This window comes from Prionailurus viverrinus, chromosome A1 (assembly GCF_022837055.1).
Source record: "Prionailurus viverrinus isolate Anna chromosome A1, UM_Priviv_1.0, whole genome shotgun sequence".
NCBI lineage: Eukaryota > Metazoa > Chordata > Mammalia > Carnivora > Felidae > Prionailurus > Prionailurus viverrinus.
In genome coordinates this window covers 138,326,295-138,349,705 of record NC_062561.1, presented here as the reverse complement: position 1 = coordinate 138,349,705, position 23,411 = coordinate 138,326,295, and the positions used below count along the sequence as shown (strand labels likewise).

Here is a 23,411-nt window from a genome sequence, read left to right as displayed (position 1 = left end):
TCAAGATACAAATATCTTGATGAATTTTCTTGATGAATTAAGAGATTGTTAAGAGGAGGAACTGAGGCACCTGGTCATTCTGTTGAGCGTCTGACTCTTGATTTCAGCTCAGGTCATGATCCCAGGGTTATGGGATCAAGCCCTGCATCGGGCTCTGCACTGAGTATGGAGCCTGCTTAAGACTCTCTCTCTCCCGCTGTTCCTCTCCCCCATTGACACACTCTCTCTAAATAAAATTTTTAAAAATTTTTTCAAAAAAAAAAAAGAGTGGGGAAAAGTAGAGTAGGATACGACTGAGAGCTTCAAGAAAACAAACAAACAAAAAAATTCACACCAGGGTTGTGGAAGATACAACAGGTAATAACTAGATGAGTACAAGTATTACTAAGAGCCACTGAGGGCTAAGCAAAGCTGGAAAACATGGAATTTGTATGAAGCTAATCTGAATCAACATGGATTATCTCCTACTATGTTCAAGAATAAGGATTAGTCGGGGCGCCTGGGTGGCGCAGTCGGTTAAGCGTCCGACTTCAGCCAGGTCACGATCTTGCGGTCCGTGAGTTCGAGCCCCGCGTCAGGCTCTGGGCTGATGGCTCAGAGCCTGGAACCTGTTTCCGATTCTGTGTCTCCCCCTCTCTCTGCCCCTCCCCCGTTCATGCTCTGTCTCTCTCTGTCCCAAAAATAAATAAACGTTGAAAAAAAAAAAAAAAGAATAAGGATTAGAAACAGAAAGTTGGGTTTACCTGGAGGTTTGGGACTGCCAAGAGATGTAGACAGTCCTACTCTCTAAAAAGGGCCCAATGTATGCGCCTTAAATTATGGCATCATACATTATATTAAAGACAGATGCTCCATGCTTTCCTGCATTCTTAAATAAATAATATAGGATGCCACTTTATCTTGTAGCATACAGAAAACTGGTTTTGGAGCCAGAAGACTCTGTCTTGGAGCTTTATATAGTTCTCTCATTCCTAAAATGGGAAGAATACCACCTAGTTTTTAAAGCTTTGGCAGTGATGAAATGTAACTTATGTAAAATGAGTGGAACAGGGTCTGGCATATAGTTAAATCTACAAAATAAACAGTATTTGCTATTATTATGATTTCTGAAAGTAATACCAGTAGGAAGATATATCATTGTAAATTTTATGGTTATTGTATCTAGTAGTTGTACTTAGTTAGTTCTCCACCCCTAGAGTAAGTAGTTAAAGCCTATAATGATTTTCTAGTTTGCTTTATGAGTGTTGTTGTGTTTTGTTTTGTTTTGTTTTGTTTTGCCCTTTTCCCATTGTCTCAGGCCATTTGACATTAATTATACTATGGTCAGTATAGTTGCTGTAACATCCTGGCCTTGCTCAAACACGTAACAATTAAATGACATAGATATTTAAAATTTACTAAGTATGTTTACAGGAAGCCCAGATTTAAGAAAACATTTCAATGGTGTGATTATCCGAGTTTCCTTTGGATCTTTTTAATACCAACAGACTTCTGTCTCTTCTTCCAGCTACCTAAAGTTTCAGTCTGTGCAAGAATAATGAGCAACTTACAGTCCGTGGAGTCATTTTCAATGACAGAGTTTAGCAAAATAATGTAGTCTCATTGGCAGCCCCTTCTTCTTTGCTTGTTCCTTATCCTAACACCTATTCCTATTTTCTGTTGCCTATTAAGTTACTGCCTAACAATTTATGTGCTAGCTACACAGAAAGACCTGAGTTGTGATCACTCCTAGAGATATATGCAATTTGAAAAAACAAATCATAAAAATGGAAAATTTCCCCAAATATGACTATAATGATTGTGTCTATACTTTTAAAAAGTAATTTATTTCATGAGATCTTCCTGTTTTCTTTTTTACAGGTTCTGTACAAAATAGGTCACTCTGCCCTTTCTAAACTTACCATTAAAACCTCTAACCTCTTGCTCTGCACTATTCAATATGTTTTGGCTCCCCCAAAAGAAGGAAGTTTCTTGAATACAGAAGGAGGGAATATGTATTTTAGCCTTTAATAAACTTCATAACATCTAGCATAATGACAGGCACATGGTAGGAACTAAAACATTTACCTAAAACATTACCTACCTACTGCACGCATATTATCACTTTATAAAGCAACAATCAGAAAAATTTGAGGGGTGCCTGTGTGGCTCAATGGGTTAAGCGTCTGACTTTGGCTCAGGTCATAAACTCAAAGTTCCTGAGTTCAAGGCCAGCATCGGGCTCCCTGCTGCCAGTGCAGAACTCACTTTGGATCCTCTGTCTCCCTCTCTCTCTGCCCCTCCCCAGCATGCACGCTGTCTCTCTCTCAAAAATAAATGAACATTAAAAATATATACATGTATTTGAATAAGCCACTTAAAAAGCCAAGAACCTAATCTTTAGCCTGTATTTAAAATAAAATAAACTTTATTGTATTAAGAACAGGAAAAATTCAAATAATATTTTGCTATAATGATTATTTTTCCAAGTAAACATGTATGCTGTGTTGCAAAAATATAATGATAGTGTCTCACACACAAGAAATTTATAATCTAACAGAAATAAAAGATCACTGCATGGGGGTCAATTCCTGCTTATAGAAGATCTATCATATTTCTACAATGTAAACAAAGCAATTATTTTACATTATTCATTACACTTATGGGACTTTAAGAGATGGAAAGAAGTTCCTGGAGCATCATTTCCTCTTCCTAAACTCAGTCTCTAGAATTCAAACTAGTTTTGGTACTCAAATTTTTACTGAGTCGACAGAGTTAGCAATAATTAATTTTAAAAGTTTAAACCATCATACTTAACTTTCTTTTTTCCTCCCAGAATATTCTCACTGTAAATCTTGGTCTAGCTATTCAACTCAGCATACTAACTTCTTTGTCCATTATTTCCAACCATAATATTATTATCTTCATCTCAAAAGTTCAGAGCAGGATCTAATTCAGGATGTAAACAGATAAGTCTTTTGGAGCCTACTTTCTGATACCAGGAAGCTGTGTAAAATTTCACTTCTCTTATTTGGAGGCATGAAGGAAGAGAGAAGATAGCCTTTAAAGTTCTAACTTTTTTTTTACATCAGCCCTCACTCTTCAAAGGTAAAAATAATATACCACAATCTTAAGGAAATTATATACCAACTTAGAGAAGTATCCTGGAAAACTAACAAAAGCAGTACTTAATCATAAAGGAATAAAATGAAAAAAGAAACTGTTGACTCATAAAGTATTTTAAGTAATGACAAAAACAAATTTAAAGAAAAATAAGGGTATTATATAAAAATATGCAGAAGCAATTTTAGAATGTAATTGTACTAGGAACACCTTATTGTTTTTAAATTTTTTTTTAATGTTTATTCATTTTTGAGAGACAGACAGAGAGACAGAGCATGAATGGAGCAAGGGCAGAGAGAGACACACACACACACAGAATCTGAAGCAGGCTCCAGGCTCTGAGCTGTCAGCAAAGAGCCCGAGGCGGGGCTTGAACCCAGAACCTTGAACACAGAAGCTGTGAGATCATGACCTGAACCAAAGTCAACACCTAACAACTGAGCCACCCAGGTGCCCCTTTACTTTTTTTTTTAAAGCAAGAAAGAGTACTCATAGGAAACAACTATATAGCAGTATGTAGTTAAGTCAAAACAACTTTCTAAATAGTATATATATATATATATATATATATATATATATATATACTTAGAAATGCTGTAAATTCTAGGATAGAATTATAAAAACTGAGTATCCTAGTAATAATGAACTTGACAAGTTTCATAAAGTCATTATTAAAAAGGGAAGTTGGAACATTCTTAAATGAGGAAATTATGCTTTAAAAAAAACAGCCACATTTCTTCTCACAAATAAAAGATTGGCTTTAACACATTACCTATTGATAATAAAACAAATCCTACATTGTATTGATTTCCTTAGCATTATAAATAAATGTACTGATATACTACAAGAAATATTTAAGTGCCTATAATTTTTATAGTAAAATCCTAAGAAGCAAATATACACATATGAATTAAGTCATATTTAGTCATAGTCCACAAATGAGTGCCTTCTAAATAGTGTTTTATAAAAAATTAAGAGCTTTTAAGTGAAAATCAGAAGCATACTATGTCATAATAGCCATAAGTATTTGTTTTCAAATTTATTAAAGGAAAATGGTTCAAAGATTTAGGTTTTTAAAAATCTATATTCATGTTAATAAAAAGCTTCTTATTACAGGTCAAAATTAATGATTTACTTCAACTTGGATTTGAACATATATAAATCAGACACCTACTAACACATTTAGTACCACAAGCAAAGATACCACCTCTGAGCAAAACAATGAGAAAAAGGCACCCCTTCTCTGTGGGTCCATGCCACAACACAAGTGAAGCACAGACCACCAACTCACAACCCTTGGACACAACTGTATGCTACCATATGTTAATCAAAAAGAAATCTTTTAATTTAATCTAAATCATTACCTTATATGAAGCCTTTTTTTGGTTTATATCAAAAGATTCAGACAATCCTTTCTTTAAGCATAATCTCTAGTTACCATACATTTTTCAAGTGGTCAGTACACACTAGGTACTATGTTAAACCCACTGGGTTTCATTAAAAAAAAAAAAAAAAAAAAAGCAAAGAGCAGTATTTAGCCTAGGAGTACCTTAACCCTCTGGAAAATTTCAACTAACTGAGATAGTACACGTTTGCATTAATTATATGGAATCCATACCAATTTATTGACCTGTATGTTATAGTATGTACTGTAAGGAACTATTCCTATAACTCACGTTTTAAAAAATAATTATCTTAGGGGCACCTGGGTGGCTCAGTTGGTTGAGCATCCAACTTTGGCTCAGGTCATGATCACATGGGCTGTGAGTTCGAGCCCTGCGTTGGCTCTGTGCTGACAGCTCAGAGCCTGGAGCCTGCTTCTGATTCTGTCTCCCCACTCTCTACCCCTCCACCACTCATGCTCTGTCTCTCTCAAAATCTAAATAAACATAAAAAAAATAAAAATAAATAAAAAATATCTCTTTTAGTTTGAACTACAGTTGGCTTGGGGTACCTGGGTAGCTTAGTGGTTAAGCATCTGCCTCTGGATTTCAGCTCAGGTAATGATCTTATAGTCCTGAGATCAAGCCCCATGTCCAGCTCTATGCTAACAGTGCAGAACCTGCTTAGGATTCTCCCTCCCTCCCTCTCTCGCTCTCTGCTCCACCCCTCCTCACTCTCACTCTCTCAAAATAAACAAACTTAAAAAAAATAAAATGAAATGAAATATAATTGGCTTTACACTGTCTTTGTTCCTATCTTTTTTATTCTTTGGAAAAAAATTAATTATTACATAGACAAAGGGAGCCCCCTGCCCTTACCAAGCCCATTCCCCACTTGCTCTGCAAAGGTAACTCCCAATATGTGGCACAGTGTTTACTGTCCCTATGTATGTCCCTAATATAGTTAATTATACTTCAAGGCTTGTTTGTTTCTTTTTTGTTTCAGGGTTTTTTTTTTTGTTTTTTTTTTTTGGTTTTTGGGGGGTTTTTTTTGCAGAAAATTAAAGACTATGTAAAAGGCATCAAAATATACATATTCTTCTGGAACTTTGCTTTTCTTGCTCAATATTATACTTTTTAGATTCACCCAAGTCAGTGTTAATTCATGTCATTCTAGCTCACTTTTTTTTCTTTTTGGCTTTTATGATAAACATTTTAAAGCACACAAAAGAAGTGTAATGTACTCCATTAACCTATCACATAACTTCAAGATTCCATCCATTCTTCCCCCTCCAACATTTTTTTTTGCTAGAATATTTTAAATCCCAGATCTACTATTTTACCCTATATAATTTACTTGAACTGAATAGTCCCATTATATAAAAAAGTCTTCTGTTGCTAAACATTAACAGTGTTTTAAATAATAATTTTTTTCAATTTGAAAATCAAACTATTATTAGAAGTCTAATTCATTTATACATATTATGGTTTAGGTATATTTGACCTTCTTCCAACTTATGTTGATCTTTCTGCCTACCATTCTTTTTTTCCCATATCCTCCTTCCTTTCCTTATCAATAAATTTTAATATCTTTTCTTTTTGCCATTTTTAAAAGATTTAAAATATACTTCAGTCCTTTTAGAAGTCATGTTTAATGTACACAGTCAGTTACTACTAACTCTAACAGACCATTAACTTATAAAATACATCATCCTCTTGTGTACCATTAAAATAGAAAAATGCTATCAACTAAAGTATAAAATAATGCTTTCTTATCACTTAAAATTCTAATTTTATGTTTCAAGACAGAGTGCACCCGAGCAAGTAGGGGAGAAACAGAGGGAGAGAGAGAACGAATCCCAAGCAGGCTCCACATGCAGCACAGAGCCTGATGGGGTGCTCAATCCCACAAATGTGATATCATGACCTGAGCCAAAATCAAGAGCTAGACGCTCAACTGACTGAGCCAACCAGGCACCCCTAATTTTATGCTTTTAAAAGAGCTCTTTTAGACTTACTTAGGGGTACATTTTTATTCTATTACCACTCCTATGTGATACAGAATAAAAAGGAAGGCAAAAAGAATTAATTCTCTTGACATACTCCTAAATCTTCCTCATATTCAGATTTTGACCCTTCTCACTTGTTTTCCACTTGGGAGATTGCTGAGGTCTGTTTTTTCCCCATACAACATTATCCTCAATATCATCAAGATCATTATTGATATAGCACTTCTTAAAAATGCTCCATTATTATCTCCCAGTTTCTTCTAAACACTGGTGCTCACATTTTCTTAATCTTACCAGGTCTCAACAAATGATTTTCAGTCAATACCAGAACAATTCCTTCCTCAAATGGTCTTAAGATATTCATCATCTTAAGTTGTACTTAAGTTGTACATCAAAATATTGCAGTTGTTCAATCATGCCACCAGGTACTATAACCAAGTTCACATAGGCAATAAAACTACACACAAAAGCCACCTCACCAACAGCAATTATATGATATCATCAATTGAAGATGTATTCTGACTTCAAAGATGTGAGAAAACAAGAAATACCTGGTAGCTTTTTTTCTAGTGCCTAGGTCTGCACAGACCTTTATGTAACTTGCTTAATACCAAGAATGTACTTTCAATCTGGGGACTCTTTTTTTTTTCTTTATATTTATACAGGCACATTTATTTTTTGTAAGTTTTTAATTCTAATTAACATGCAGTATTATATTAATCTGGGACTGCTGAATTTCTTCAGGTATGAAAAACTCTGAGCTATTAACTCTTCAAATATTACCAGACCACCATTCTTTCCATTTTTCTCCTAGAATTCACATTAGATGAATGTTGGTAACCTTTACTTCTCTGTATTATGGTCAATTCCCTCAGTACCATCTTCCAAATTCAGTCTCTGACTATATCAAATTTAAAATCTGTCTTCTCTAGTACTTTTTTTCAATAACCATATTCATTTTCAAGTTTTATAATTAGCTGTTTTCCTATCTAGTAAATCTTATTCCATTATGACTCTATATTTCTTAATCTTATTTAATATTTTATATTCACTTTTCTCACTGAACATCCTCAACCACATAACATTTTGTTCTTTTGTTTTATAAATTTAAATTATATCTGCAGAGAATTCTTTTTTCTAATTGTTAAATTTATTGCTGTCTTAGTGTCAGATTTCTTAGATGGGCTTTAGAATTTTGGTTATTCGTTCATTTCCTCTTCTCTTTTTCTCTCTCCCTCCACAAGTGCTGTGTGACAGTTCCAGAGAATACAATGTATATGTTACCACCTAGAATTGTGTTATGTTCTATCCTTTGTGCCCACCCATCCCCACCAACAGTTTTCAGATTACCTCATGGCAGCTCTCCAAGGGCCCAATTTAGTCTTATCAAGTCTTACTTCCTTGGAAGAATATTGGAAATATGGCTAAAATTGTCATTAAATGGTTCCTTAGCTTGATTCGCACTCAAAATTGTGTCCATAAGTTCCCATCTTCCAATAAAGCTTTAGCCCTAGCCAGCAGCCCAAGAGTCTTCTTTTTTCCTACCTATATAGCTTCACCCAGTGAGTGGGCTCCTTGTGCTTTACTGCAAATGGGGAACACACAGTCCCCTTTAGCACACAAGAGCTTGAAGTGCAACAAACCTGCAAAATCAATCTCTACAGGCCATTTTGGGTATCTGTCCCATTTCTGGTTCATAGAGATATTATTCTTCTTTTTTGGACCCTGTTATTTTGTTTTCCCTTCTTGTATTTTATTCGTAATTGCTGTTGTCTGGAATGGTCTTTTAAACTAGTAACTTATTCTTATCGCCCTCCCAATTTTTATTTATTACACATACATTAAAGGAAATCAATTATGCCAAATTCCATCAACTGTTTTGACTTTTCCATATTCTCTTCTAGTTTCTGCCCATGTATGTACACTTTTATAATTATTATAATTGCTATAATATAGTTACAACTTGGTTTTCTTTTTTTACTGGATATTTCAAATACTTTAAAAAGCTTTCAAAATTATCACTCCCTATGGCTCATTCCTAAATGAGATACAACACATCAAACAAGTGAATGGTTAAACTGTTTGAAAGGGGGAAAATCTACTTTCAATTAAAATGCGAGTGGGGGAAAGGGTTGTGGTTTACCGCACTACCTCATAAATGTCTTCAAAGTCAGCAATAAATCACCCACAATACATATTTTAAAGCTTATCTTCAAGTATCTATGCCTTTCTAAATATACCACTCTTGCCTCAAAAAAAATTTTACCTCACTGTTAAACCTGACACCAAGCAGTATCTTATCAATTATCTTATAAAAATATCTTACAAATGTCAATGACATAGATATCATTCCTTTTTAAGTATTTGCTAATCTATTTACTATACACAACATATTCTGCAAACCCAGTTCTGTTTCACTTAGGTAAATCACTAACACTCAGTGTCACAGTGTCTTCATCTTTAATATGAGGTCATTCTTAAGTGTCTGAAGATCAAATGCAGTCTTATGTTTGAAAGTGCTTTGAAACCACAGAGATATTATTTTTTATTACAATTACCTTTTCTATTTCTCTTTGAGTAGCTCCTTCCTTTTTCAAACGTTCTTGTTCTACACACTTGGCATTGTAATTTTCCTTGGATTTCTGAAGGGCCTGAGTTATGCTCTGAATGGCTTGAACAGCTTCCAGAGTTCCTGCAACCTCTTCTTTAGTCTGTATGGTATGAAATGATTCATCAAAATGATCAAACTGTAAAGCACTCAATATCTGATCGATCAATCCTTTAGCAGGAAAAAAGTGATACCTTTTTATGAGATTTTACTTGTTCTTCTCCATACTTCTGAACTTCCTTTATTAATTCTTGTAATTTTCTAACAAGATCCAAGTGACAGTTTGCTAATTTCTCTGTAGATGTTTTGAACACATCCCACACTGGTGCAAATGTTCTAAGGGAAAAAAGTACAGGAATTATTTAATAAAAGAAAAAAAAAGTTTAAGGCTCCAAAACAGAACCACCAGAAACAATATTATGTTCAGCAATTTTAATTATGCAAAATAGGAAATTTAAATAAATCATAAATGAAATGATTGGCAGACTGATGCTGATTTTTTAATCCGTGGTTAATTAAAATATTTTTGGACCTCAGTCGGGTACACAGAAATCAGTTAAATATTTATCAGAGGTCTGGCCATGGCTCTCTATTAACCATATCATACTATTTTCTGAGTTGATTTGGTTAGACTTGTCTATTATAAAATTAACTTGTTTCCAAATTTTAATTTTTGACTACTTAGTATTCATCTAAAATGTCTCATCAAAAATAAAAGTTCCTCTGGGACACCTAGGTGGCTCAGTTGGTTAAGCGTCTGACTTCAGCTCAGGTCATGATCTCACCTATTATGGATTTGGGCCCCATGTCAGGCTCTGTGCTGACAGCTCAGAGCCTGAAGCCTGCTTCAGATTCTGTGTCTCCCTCTCTCTCTGCCCCTTCCCCATTCGTGCTGTTTCTCTCTCACACACACAAATAAAGATTAATAAAAAAAAATTTTAATAAACAAAAGTTCCTCTGATTTCAAACACGCAAAAGTCAAATTCACAGAATTTTTTAAGATTAGTCACCTTAATAATCATTTGATAATATTTAGAACTGTTAACCTGAAATCTTATTTCAGATAATTTTATCTGCATACTTTAAAAAACACTAACACAGTCCCTTTCTAGTACAGGATACATGATGCAAGACATACTTTCCTACCACTTTTTCTCAATACTGAGAATTTAGTATTCTCAGTACATTCAAGTATGTCCAAAAGTTACTACATTATTGCATCCTGGATAGTACAGTATTTAGGGATGTCAATGGTTAGCTTAAACCAATTTAGTCAATAAGGAATGATCTACAGATAATTTTACCCTATGTTTTCCTCAAGTACTTCCTAAGATATTTTCAACAGCACCTGTTCTCTATGACAAAACTTCTAGAAAACAAATAGCAGCACACAGCAAGAGGGTAAAGAAATAAATTACTTATCCTATTACGTACATTTCCTACCAATTATTACATTTCAAATTATTACATTTCCTACCCAGTAGGAATGCTAACACATGATGGTCATTTTAAGCAATAATAAAAAAGTTCAAACAGGAAAATTAACATGCTTAGAATAAGGCTGTTCCGATTAGATTTCAACTTGAAATTTAAAATCTAATCAGCTGGCAAGGAGTTAAAAGGAGGAGTTTGAGAATAAAAATAGACAACTGAAAATTATCCACTCACTACAGCACCAAAATACATATATATCACTTCATGTAAACCTGATACATGGTAGTCCGGACTGGACAAAGCAGAAAGATGGCAGTGTACCTTTACCAAAGGATTCTTTACACTGTAAAGGCGTTCAACATAAGATTTCTTTAAATACAGGTTTTCTTAAGGAATGTCAAATTTCTTTACATTTAAAAAGTTTGATATACAAACCTTTTTTTCTGGTCAAGTAATATATATTAATATATAATAAGCAGTAAGAAAGAAAACTGACAAGTCCAAAGTATTTTTAAATGCAAAAAAAATAAAGAGAAAATTCAATTGCTTAAATATCCATCAGTAAAATATTAATATTTACAATATTTATGATCTTAAGTAATGACACTAACACATAAAATATCATCTATTATTTATGAGAAGCACACATTCCAAAGACAGAAATGTTGTCAATATCTTATCCAGAAACACAGTTGAAGTTAATTCATGTTTTTTGTATCTCCCACCTGACAACTAAAAATAGGGTAGAATTTCCTATAATAAAACCACAACCAACTGTTTAAAGCCAGCTTCTGCTATTCCAGCTACTTTCTAGCCCTTCTACAATGGTAAATAAATAAATAATGTTTTAGAAGCATGTCAACATAAAGGCTTTAGAAAAAGGAAGCTGCCAGAAAAGTGATGTATCAAGGGAGTGGGGTGTGGGAGAAAGAATTGGAAGACAACTGGAAGAAAAACAACACTAGATGGTCATCAACTAACAGTCCCCACTCTCCTCTGGGTGAAAAAGGTAGCAGCTCCCCAGCCTTCCTAGCCATAGTACAGGGCTACAGAAGGTCCTCTTAGCTGCAACTATCAACACTTAATATAATGGACAGTGTCACCATGATGAGGATGAACTGAGAGTACAACTCTCTGCCTAGGCCACAATTTAGCAAGATTTTCATTTAAACTCATTCAACCACACAAAAGAATATTTTCATTCTTAACCAGTTTTTTGGTTCAGGGAACCATTTGTGAATCTAATAGATGGTATAAACCCTCTTCATCAAGCACTGGGTGTTGTATGGAAACCAATTTGACAATAAATATCATATATTGAAAAAAAAACCCTCTTCATCAAAAATATGAACTAATACCTATTAAAATTTCAGGGGATGCACAGGTGAATTACTTGTTAAGTTATCTTAAAGTATAGCCTTTCCCCAATTCTTAGATAATTAAAAAAGATTAAATATTCCTCCCAGGGTTTTTGTGGTATAAATTATACAATATCTCCTCCCAGAACTACTAAAGCCATGTAGCGTATCTTATTTAAAATGAATTCTTATTTTATTTTTTTTTAAGTTTATTTTTGAGAGAGAGAGAGAGAGCACAAGCAGGGGAAGGGCAGAAAGAGAGAGAGACACAGAATTTGAAGCAGGACCCAGGCTGCGAGCTGTCAGCAAAGAGCCTGACACAGGGCTTGAACTCACGAAATGTGAGATCATGACCTGAGCCATAGTCAGGACTTAACTGATTGAGCCACCTATGCACCCGTAAAATGTATTCTTAATATTCATTTTTCAAAGAACACATTTTCTCACCACAAATTTTTTTTTAAACTTTTTTTTTTTTCAACGTTTATTTATTTTTGGGACAGAGAGAGACAGAGCATGAACAGGGGAGGGGCAGAGAGAGAGGGAGACACAGAATCGGAAACAGGCTCCAGGCTCTGAGCCATCAGCCCAGAGCCCGACGCGGGGCTCGAACTCACGGACCGCGAGATCGTGACCTGGCTGAAGTCGGATGCTTAACCGACTGCGCCACCCAGGTGCCCCTCACCACAAATTTTTAAGAGAAATATTTAATAGTCTATAAAATCATGAGACCTTTTTAATAAATTTTAATCATTTCAGTCAAGTTTAAGTGAGTTTGTAAAGATCGCTATTCAACATAATTTAAGTGAACTTACAGAAAACTAGAATAACCATGCACAATACATAACATGTATGATCTCAAAATTATACTACCAAATGACTAGGTAGTTAAATAAAGGGGGAAAATGGGTTTCATTTACTTAGACTGCATTAACTGATTAGTTCAATTCTATTTTCTATTAAGTCAAGAATATATTCATATATAAAAACATTTTTCAGTACATTATATATTATTATATTTACCAACAATTAATCTTCAATAAGAACCTAACATTCTCAAGAACTGTACCTAAATCAACATTGAAAAAGAGTTTTTCAAAGACATTAACTCACCCAAGCTGTGAATAGTTGCTTGCGGATTTTGCTAGTTTTGTCATTGACCTGGAGTATGCTTCTTCTATTGTAGCTCTGTTAAATCAAATTTCCGTATGATAAGAGCTCTCAAACACAGAAAAATTATCAAAATACAATTAAAACTGTATAAACAAAAAACTCAAATATATATTAAAAATAAGTAGGTACTGGAGCACCTGGGTGGCTCAGTCGGTAGAATATTCTATTCCTGATCTTGGGGTTGTGAGTTCAAGCCCCATGTTGGGCACAGAGCTTACTTAAAAATAAACAAATACGTGGTCATAAATTTCAGGCCTATCCTTAAATGCCCTTTGAGCACATATATTTAAAGAACTGGTCTGGTATAGAACTAAAAAAATTTGTATCCCAAAAATTAAATGAAATCATTACTCTTTTTATTTTAACGTATCAGTGGTTATTTGAACGACAAGTACAACAGCACTGCTTCTTGACTGTCTCTCTTTATTTCTCTGTAAATTCAGTGTGAAAGTCATTTGCACTTAATACTTCTCTAGTACAGTTAATATAGATTTATTATTCTTTAATACTGTGATTTCACTATTATGCACATTTAATGGAACAAAAGATTGATGACTGTCATTTGGACAAGCCAAACATAAGTTATCAGGGCTTAATCTATTTTGTGATTAAATCTAAAACACTAATAAATAAGTATTTCATGCTAAAAAACTGTGTTTTATGGGGCACCTGGGTGGCTCAGACAGTTAAGCGTCTGACTTCGGCTCAGGTCATTATCTCCAGTTCATGAGTTCAAGCCCCACGTCAGGCTCTGTGCTGACAGCTGGATCCTGGGGCCTGCTTCAGATTTTGTGTCTCCCCCTCTCTCTGCCCCTCTCACACTCTGTCTCTGCCTCTCAATAATAAATAAACATTAAAAAAATTGTTTTAAAAACTGTGTTTTATATAACCACTAATTTAGCATATAAGATTTTAGGCTTTAAAAAAAATCAACCAAACAATTAAATATGGAAGAAAACAATTATTCCCTTAAACACATAATCTCAAAACCAAAATATGAGACTGTATTGGCCTTCTTAACACTAGAAAAGTTAAGTTTTGTCTTATCTCTCCCACAATTACCCTGTCCCTTCTCTATCTGTGCAACCTGTAACAGTGAAATAATCTACAAAACACCAAAGACCTTCCATCTACTTTGACAGGTTCAACTTTTTTTTTTTAATGTTTATTTACTTTGAGAGAGAGTGAAAGCAGGGAAGGGACAGAGAGAGGAGAGAATCTCAAGCAAGTTCTGCCCCATCAGTGCAGAGCTTGACATGCAGCTTGAACTCACAAACTGTGAGATCTTGACCTGAGCTGAAACTAAAAGTCAGTCACTTAACCGAATGAGTTGCCCAGGTGCCGTGAAACTTTCTGCTTTTAATGTCCAAATCCAGATCTCCACACTGTTCTTACATCAAACCATCAATTTAATATCTAAATGTCTCAAGCATAACCCTACTTAGGTACCTTAATTCCCTCAAACTCAGAATATTCAAACTAAGCTTATCTTCAAACTCTTCCCCAGCGCCCTGCTCACAAAAACCAGCTAACAAAAAGGAACTATTATTAGTAATTGCCTCTCACTGATGGGACCGTGACTTCTTTTTTTTTCTCCTTTAAACTTCTGTGTGTCTTTTTAATATACTATACCACAGGGGCGGTACTTTGATCATCTAAAAAGAGTTAATACAGAAAAAAAAATATTACTATCTCAATGGATAAGTTCAACAGCACAAAAAAGTGATTCAATCTCCAGCAATAGTAAACTGATACAAAAAAACCTCCTGATGAGGAAAGCCAGAAAAACATGGAGAAAGGGGGCTAAAAGGCAACAGAAGCTAAGGAAGGAGTTAAGACTCAGTAAGCCAATAGGGCCCCTGGGTGGCTCAGTCAGTTAAGCGTCCAACTTTGGTTCGGGTCATGATCTCATGGTTTGTCGAGTTCGAGCCCCCTGCGTCGGGCTCTGTGCTGACAGCTCAGAGCCTGAAGCCTGCTTCAGATTCTGTGTCTCCCTCTCTCTCTGGCCCTCCCCGCTCACACTTTCTCTCTCTCTCCCTAAAATAAATAAACATTTAAAAAAAAAAAAAGAGCAATGAGTAAGCCAAGATTTAAGAGAAGGCTATCCGGAAAAGTAAGTCAGATATGTCGGTCAGCTTTTCCCTGGGGGGCATCTAGAAGCAGCAGCTGAGACTGAGAAGTGGAGCAGAGTTGAAAAACTCTCACAGAGCAAGGGAGACAAAACTAGATTGAGACTCGCCAAAGATGTTAAGCATGGGAAATCCCATACCCTTTGAGACTCAAAGAGTAAGGATGAATGTTTAGTAGGCAAGTTCTCAAAGGGATTGCAAACCATACCTTTTCAAACCTTGATATTGGATCCTGTATGGATGTCTTAACATACATTCATAAAACCATCAGGCAAATATGACAAATGAACGAAAACCAGGAGGAACAAATGAGCAATGTTTCAAATGCTGAGATTACAAAGCTTGGACTTTATGAGTTTATGTATTATGTTCAAGGAGACAGTACATTAAATCAAAAATTTCAATAGAGAAACGGAAATCTTTTTTAAAAAGTAAAGGAAATCATAGCAAATTTGAAAAAAGATACAAATTCTGTATCTGAAAAATGTAGTATCAAAAATTAGTATCTCAATGGATGGGGTTAAACAGCAGATTCAATACACTATAATGAGTATAAATAAACCAGAAGAGGGATGAGAAGACTCTATCTTGGTATAAAGCTCAGAGAGACAAAAGAATGGAAAACAGAAGAGAAATGGAAGAATGGAAAACAGAAGGACAAAGGACAAAGTAAAAAACTCTAACATATGTGTAACGGGGGAAAAATGGGTCAGAAGAAATTATTTTCAGAGATAATAACGGACAATTTTCCAAAACTGACAAAAGGTTTCAAACCACAGATCCAAGTAGCCCAACAAACCCTAAGAGGATAAATAAAAAGATATGTACATCTCATCACATAGTAAAACTACATCTACACCTAGTCATAGTAAAACTGCTGAAAATTAAAGACTAAAAGATTTTAAAAGCAGCTAAACACTTCCAACCACTGAATGTTACCTCTAAAGAAGCAATAATCACTGATAGCTGACATCTCAACAGTAGATACTAGAACGATCTTCAATTTTTTTTAAAATCCAGTGAAACACAAAACTGAAGCTCCTAGGAAAAGCATAAGAAAACCTAAGAAGACCTTGGGTATGATGTCTTAGGTACTGTCTTTTTAGATAAACAAAGATAAAATCTATGACAGAAATCAATGATAAGGTGGACTTCATTAAAATTAAAAACTTTTGCTCTGTGAAAGACAATGTCAAGAGAAAGAAGTCATAGGCTGGGAGAAACTATTGGCAAAAGACACCATGTGAAAAAGGACTGTTATCTCAAATACACAAAGAACTCTTAGAATACCATGATTAAAAAATGGGCCACAGACCTTAACAGACATCTCCCTAAAAAAAGATATACAGTTGGCAAATAAGCATATGAAAATATGCTAGAGATCATGTCATCAGGAAAATATAAATTAAAACAAGATATGACTACATACCTATTAGAAGGACTGAAGTCTGAACCACTGAGAAAACCAAATACTGGCAAGGATGTGGAGCAAAGGAATTCTCATTCATTGCTGACAGAAATGCAAAATGATACAGCCACTTTGGAAGACAGTTTGAGGGTTACTTATGAAACTTAACATACTCTTACTATATAATCCAGCAATGGAGTTCCTTGGTATCCACCCAAAGGAGTTGGAAAACTTAAGTTTACACACAAAACCCGCACACAGATGCTTACAGCAGCTTTAATCATTACTGCCAAAACTTGGAAGCAAACAAGATATCCTTTAGTGGGTAAATGGATAAACTATGATAAATCCAAACAATGGAATATTATGCATTACTAAAGAGAAATGAGCTACTAAGCCATGAAAAGACAGAGGCACTTTAAATGCATATTCCTAAGTGAAAGAAGCCAATCTGAAAAGTCTATTACACACTGTCTGATTTCAACTATATAACATCTGGAAAAGGCCAAACTATGAAAACAATACAAAAGAATGCAAAGAATTCTTGCAAAGTCATAAATTCACAAATTCTACATAATACTGTAATGATGGATCTATGCCATTATCATGTGTCCAACCCATATAATGTACAATACCAAGAGTAAACCCCAAGGTAAAACAATGGACTTTGGGTGATTATGATGTGTCAATGCAGGTTCATCCTTGGTAAAAAATGTACCATTCTAGGGGATGGTGGGGAAATGGAGAAAACAGGTGAAGGGGAGTAAGAGGTACAAACTTCCAGTTATAAAATAAAAAGGTTATGGGTATGAGAAGTACAGCATAGGGAACAAGAGTCAACAATACTGGAAAAACTCTGTATGGTGATAGACTGTAACCACGCTTACAGTGGTGAGCTTTTTGTAATGTATGTAATTGTCAATTCACTATATTGTATGCCTGAAAGTAATACAAATTCATATGTCAACTATATTTCAATTAAAAATTTTAGAAGTCTTTTAAGGGGCGTCTGTGTGGCTCAGTCAGTTAAGCGCTCAACTCTTCATTTCAGCTCAGGTCATGATCTCACGGTTCATGGGTTCAAGCCCTGCAATGAGCTCTGTGATGACAATGCAGAGCCTGTTTGGGATTCTCTCTCTCTGTTCCTCCCCTGCTCACTCTCTCTCTCAAAAATAAATAATTTTTTGGGGCGCCTGGGTGGCGCAGTCGGTTAAGCGTCCAACTTCAGCCAGGTCACGATCTCGCGGTCCGGGAGTTCGAGCCCCGCGTCAGGCTCTGGGCTGATGGCTCGGAGCCTGGAGCCTGTTTCCGATTCTGTGTCTCCCTCTCTCTCTGCCCCTCCCCCATTCATGCTCTGTCTCTCTCTGTCCCAAAAATAAATAAACGTTGAAAAAAAATAATAATAAAAATTAAAAAAAATAAATAAATAAAAAATAAATAATTTTTTTAAAAAATCTTTTAAATATACCATTCTGGTAAATGATGTTGATGACAGGGGAGGCTATTTATGCATAAGTTAGGGCAGGGAACAAATGGGAAATCTCCCTATTTCCTCTCAATTTTGTTGTAATCCTAAAGCTGCTCTAAGAAAAAAAAAAAAACCTTACCAAAAAAAAAACCTGCCAACTAGAATCCAATATCTAGCAAAAACATGACTGGAAATAAAAAACATTAATGAAATCATGGATCTAGGTGACAATCAATACTTACTAACATAATAAAACAGATATAACCAGATAATTATATGACTCCAGTGAAGTACACAACTCCACCTATGAAGTATTCTTGTCAAAATACTGAACTCAGTCTGATCAAGCTGCTAGGTTTAAATGACAATTTATAGGAAATGACCAAAGAAAAATACTGAATAAAACTATGGATATGCAATTAGCATATTCCAGGATCGTGGACACTCTATAGAACAAAAAAATAAATCTGGTTTCTAAAATGAAATTAAAAATTATGAAGGTGATGGAGAGATAGACCTACAGATTAGCATTTGAAAAATCTCAAAAATCCTATCAACCAAACAAAATGTGTAAATCTTCGTGGGATCCTAACTGGAGGAAATCAACCACATGTACTGTGTATATAAGACAACTGAGGAAAACAAAGCACTGACTGGATATTTGCTGATATTAAGAAGTTAATATATAATTTTAGATAACATATTGTGGTTATATTTTTTAAAAAGCTCTTTTTATTTTTTCTAAATACTAATGGATGAAATGTAATGTTTCTGAATTTAGATTTGCTTCATATTTCTACAGATTTTTTCTACAGATACATATGAAATACTAATGGATGTAACGTAAGGTTTCTGAATTTGAGATTTGCTTCACAACAACTCAGTGGTATAAAACAGATGAAACAAGACTGGTTGTGTTTTGCTAAGTATTCATGCTCAGTGATTACAACATGGAAGCTCATTACATTAAGTTCATGACTTCTGAGTAAAGTTTTATATGTGTTTGAAGTTGTCGATAATAAAAAGTTTTTAAAATGAAGATAAAGATATGATCAGACTAATAAAAACTGAGAATTCATTAACAGAAAATACTCATTAAAAGAAATATTTAAGGGGCGCCTGGGTGGCTCAGTTGGTTGAGCGTCCAACTTCGGCTCAGGTCATGATCTCACAGTTTGTGGGTTCGAGCCCTGCATCAGTCATTGTGCTGACCACTTGCTCAGAGCCTGCAGTCTGCTTCAGATTCTGTGTCTCCTTCTCTCTTTGCCCCTGCCCCACTCACGCTTTGTCTCACTTTGTTTCTCAAAAATAAATAAATGTAAAAAAAATTTTTTAAAGAAATATTTAAAATGTTTAAAAAAAATTTTTTTTTTACTGTTTATTTTTTATTTTTGAGACAGAGACAGAGCATGAACAGGGGAGGGGCAGAGAGAGAGAGGAGACACAGAATCTGAAACAGGCTCCAGGTTCCGAGCTGTCAGAAGAGAGCCCGACATGGGGCTCGAACCCATGAACTGTGAGATCATGACCTGAGCCGAAGTCGGACGCCCAACCGACAGAGCCACCCAGGCGCCCCTAAGATGTTTTTAAAACAGAAGTGAAGGGGCGCCTGGGTGGCACAGTCGGTTAAGCGGCCGACTTCAGCCAGGTCACAATCTCGCGGTCCGGGAGTTCGAGCCCCGCGTCAGGCTCTGGGCGGATGGCTCGGAGCCTGGAGCCTGTTTCCGATTCTGTGTCTCCCTCTCTCTCTGCCCCTCCCCCGTTCATGCTCTGTCTCTGTCCCAAAAATAAATAAAAACGTTGGAAAAAACAAACAAACAAAAAAAAACCCAAAAAACCAGAAGTGAAGGGGCGCCTGGGTGGCTCCGTCGGATGGGCGGCCGACTTCGGCTCAGGTCATGATCTCACGGTCCATGAGTTCGAGCCCCGTGTCTGGCTCTGTGCTGACAGCTCGGAGCCTGGAGCCTGTTTCAGATTCTGTGTCTCCCTGTCTCTGACCCTCCCCCATTCATGCTCTGTCTCTCCCTGTCTCAAAAATAAATTAAACGTTAAAAAAAAAAAAAATTTAAACAGAAGTGAAAAAAGAGAAAAAGGACAAATTATCAGAGAAAAAGTAAATAATTGTAATAAATCTAAATAATGACCATCCAAAATACTAAGAATACAGAAGAATAAAATATGTAACAATCTGATTTGAATAAATCAGCTGGATGAGATATTAGAAAATATTTTCTTAGTTACAGCTAATTTTATTAGATGATTAATAATATCATTCTTCTTTAAGTCCTTAGGTATTAGAGATACATATAAAAAAAGTATCCATGAACATAACAATTTGATGCTAGGGAAATGGTTTAAGCAAGACTAGCAAAATAGCAAAAATTGTTGACACTATATTAGAGTTCATTATTTAGTGGTTTATATATTTAATGCATTTTGTACTAAGTTTGAATTTTTCCATAATAAAAAGTTAAAGAAATGTATTTCCACAATAAAAAAAAAGTTTTTAATGGAAAATTTTCAATGTTCATAGGACAAAGTTAAACACATACACACAAATGTCCTATGAGGCATTAAGTCAGGACGTGATAGTATTCTGAGGTTTCGACATTTTCAGAAAGAGGGTAAAAGGATCAATTATTATTGTAAGTTAACAGCTCAATTAAGTGTGTTATAATCTCTAGGATAACTAATAAAAGAACAGTAGAAGAGGGTTTTACTTCTAAGGTAATAAAAAAAAACAAGAATTAAAAAAAAAAAAAAACAGGCCAAAAGGCAAGAAAGAAGAGGAAAAAATACCAAACAAGTAAGACAAATAGCAAATACTAAAATAACACAGAGTTTGGCAATCTACAATACCATCAACCAAAGATGGCCCATTTTTGTCCCCATAAAGTTTATTAGCACAGCCAAGCACATTTATTTACATGTTGGCTATGACTACTTTTGTACTAAAATGGCAGAGCCGAATACCTGCAACAGAGATCAGATGACACACAAAGCCTAAAATAGTGACTTTCTGGACCTCTACATAAAAAGTATGACAACTTCTGGGACAACAGATTTGAACCCAACTATATCCGCAATTCTGTACGTTACAGACTAAATGCTCCAATTAAAATAAAGACTGTCAAAGTGCCTTTAAAAATAAGAAACAAAACTACACCACAATAAAACAGCAAAGAAAAGACATATATCATGCGAACACCCACCAAAAGCAAACTGATGACCCTACAAAAACAAAGTAAACTTCAAGGCAAAAAACAATGTCACAGATATAAAGGACACTTCATAATGATAAAAATTGCAGTTCATCCTGAAGATGTAATAGTTTTAAATTTGTACCAACCCAGAAAATCTAAAGACATTTTTTCAAAGAAGACATACAGATGACCCACAGACACATGAAAAGATGCTCAATACTACAAATCATGAGAGAAATGCAAATCAAAATCATAGTAAGACACTACCTCAAATCAGTCAGAATAGGTAATATCAAAAACAAAAAATAAACAAAAAAACAAGAAACACGTGTTAGCGAAGATGTGGAGAAAAAGAAACCCTAATGCACTGTTGGTAGGAATGTAAATTCATGCAGTCCCTGTGGAAAATATTATAGAGGTTCCTCAAAAAATAAAATACCATACAATCCAGTAATTCTACTACTGGGTATCTACCCAAAGAAAATAAAAACAATAACTTGAAACACTAACTTGAAAAGATATATGTACCCTTATGTTTACTGCAGCATTATTTACAATAGCCAACATATGGAAGCAACCTAAATGTCCACTGATAGATAAAATGGATAAAGAAAATGTGGGAAGGAAGGAAGGAAAAGATAATTACTCAGAATGAGTAATCTTGCCATCTGCAACAACATGCATGGACCTAGAGGGTATTACACTAAGTGAAATAGGTCAGACAAATACCATATGGTTTCACTTATATGTAGAATCTAAAGAACAAAACAAAGAACAAGCAAACAAAAACAAAAACAGACCTATAAATACAAAGAACAAACTGATGGCTGCTGGAGGGAAGGGATGGGGAGGAATATGGGTGAAGGAGAGCGGGAGGTACAGGCTTCCAGTTATGGAATGAATAAGTCATGGGGATGAAAGGTACAGCATAGGAAATATAATCAACAGTACAGTAATAGCACTGTATAATGACAGATGGTAGCTAAACTTGTAGGCATAGCATAAAGTATACAGTTGTGAAATACCTATGCTATACACCTGAGGCTAATGTTAACATTGTGTGTCAACTATACTTCAATAAAAAAAAAAAGAATTTGGAGGCGTCTGGGTGGCTCTGTCAGTTAAGCATCTGACTTTGGTTCTGGTCATGATTTCAAGGTTCCGTGAGTTCAAGCTCCACATCGGCTCTCTGCTGTCAGTGCAGAGCCCACTTTGGATCCTATCTTCCTCTCTCTGCTCTTCCCCAGCTCACATGAACATGCTATCTCCCAAAAATAAACATTAAAAAAAAATTAAAAAAAAAAAAGGGGCGCCTGGGTGGCTCAGTAGGTTAAGCGTCCAACTTCAGCTCAGGTCATGATCTCAGTCCGTTGAGTTCAAGCCCCATGTCAGGCTCTGTGCTGACAGCTCAGAGCCTGGAGCCTGCTTCAGATTCTGTGACTCCTTCTCTCTCTCTGCCTCTCCGCCTCTCACACTCTGTCTCGCTCTCTCAAAAATAAACATTTAAAAAAATAAAAAAATTAAAAAAAAGATTTTGTAGCCCCCTACTAACATGCCTCAAATACATTAAGCAAAAATTGACACAACTACATGAATACACAGAAATATCACAATCAGAATGAGATTTTCCATATAACTCTCTCAGAAATTGATAAAACAAGCAGGATAAAAAAATAAAAACCAGTAGGGATGTATTACAGTTGAACAACAGAATGCACAAACTTACCCTAACAAATACATATAGACAACAAATGCAAAATACAGTCTTTTCAGGTATATGCAGATATTTACCAATACCGACTCTATCCTGGTCCATAACCCAAGTGTGAACAAATTTCTAAATGCTGAAATCATACAAAGGATGTTCTCTAACCACATGTAATTAAGCATGAGCTAGACTATACCTTTAAAATCATCACATATTTGGAAATTTAAAAACATACTTCTAGTGGTGCCTGGGTGGCTCAGTTAGTTAAGAATCTGACTCTTGATTTCAGCAGAGGTCATGATTTCATGATCATGAGATTGAGACCCATGTTGGGCTCCATGCTGGGTGTGGAGCCTGCTTAAGAATCTCTCTCCCGGGGCGCCTGGGTGGCGCAGTCGGTTAAGCGTCCGACTTCAGCCAGGTCACGAT

General features: G+C 35.3%; 1 protein-coding gene across 3 annotated transcripts in view; it reads right to left on the bottom strand.

Moving 5' to 3' along the window:
* Positions 1–23,411, bottom strand: part of FCHO2 (FCH and mu domain containing endocytic adaptor 2) — a 123,966-nt gene that overhangs the window by 76,060 nt on the left and 24,495 nt on the right. For all 3 annotated transcript variants that reach the window (XR_007153008.1, XM_047862900.1, XM_047862911.1), the window contains exons 3-5: positions 13,007–13,081; positions 9,296–9,437; positions 9,052–9,204 (exon numbers count right to left, since the gene is read on the bottom strand). Coding sequence is in view for 2 of the 3 variants with exons in the window: in XM_047862900.1 (XP_047718856.1) it covers positions 9,052–9,204; positions 9,296–9,437; positions 13,007–13,081 (370 nt within the window). In the remaining variant the exon portion in view is untranslated. The remainder of the gene's footprint in view (positions 1–9,051; positions 9,205–9,295; positions 9,438–13,006; positions 13,082–23,411) is intronic.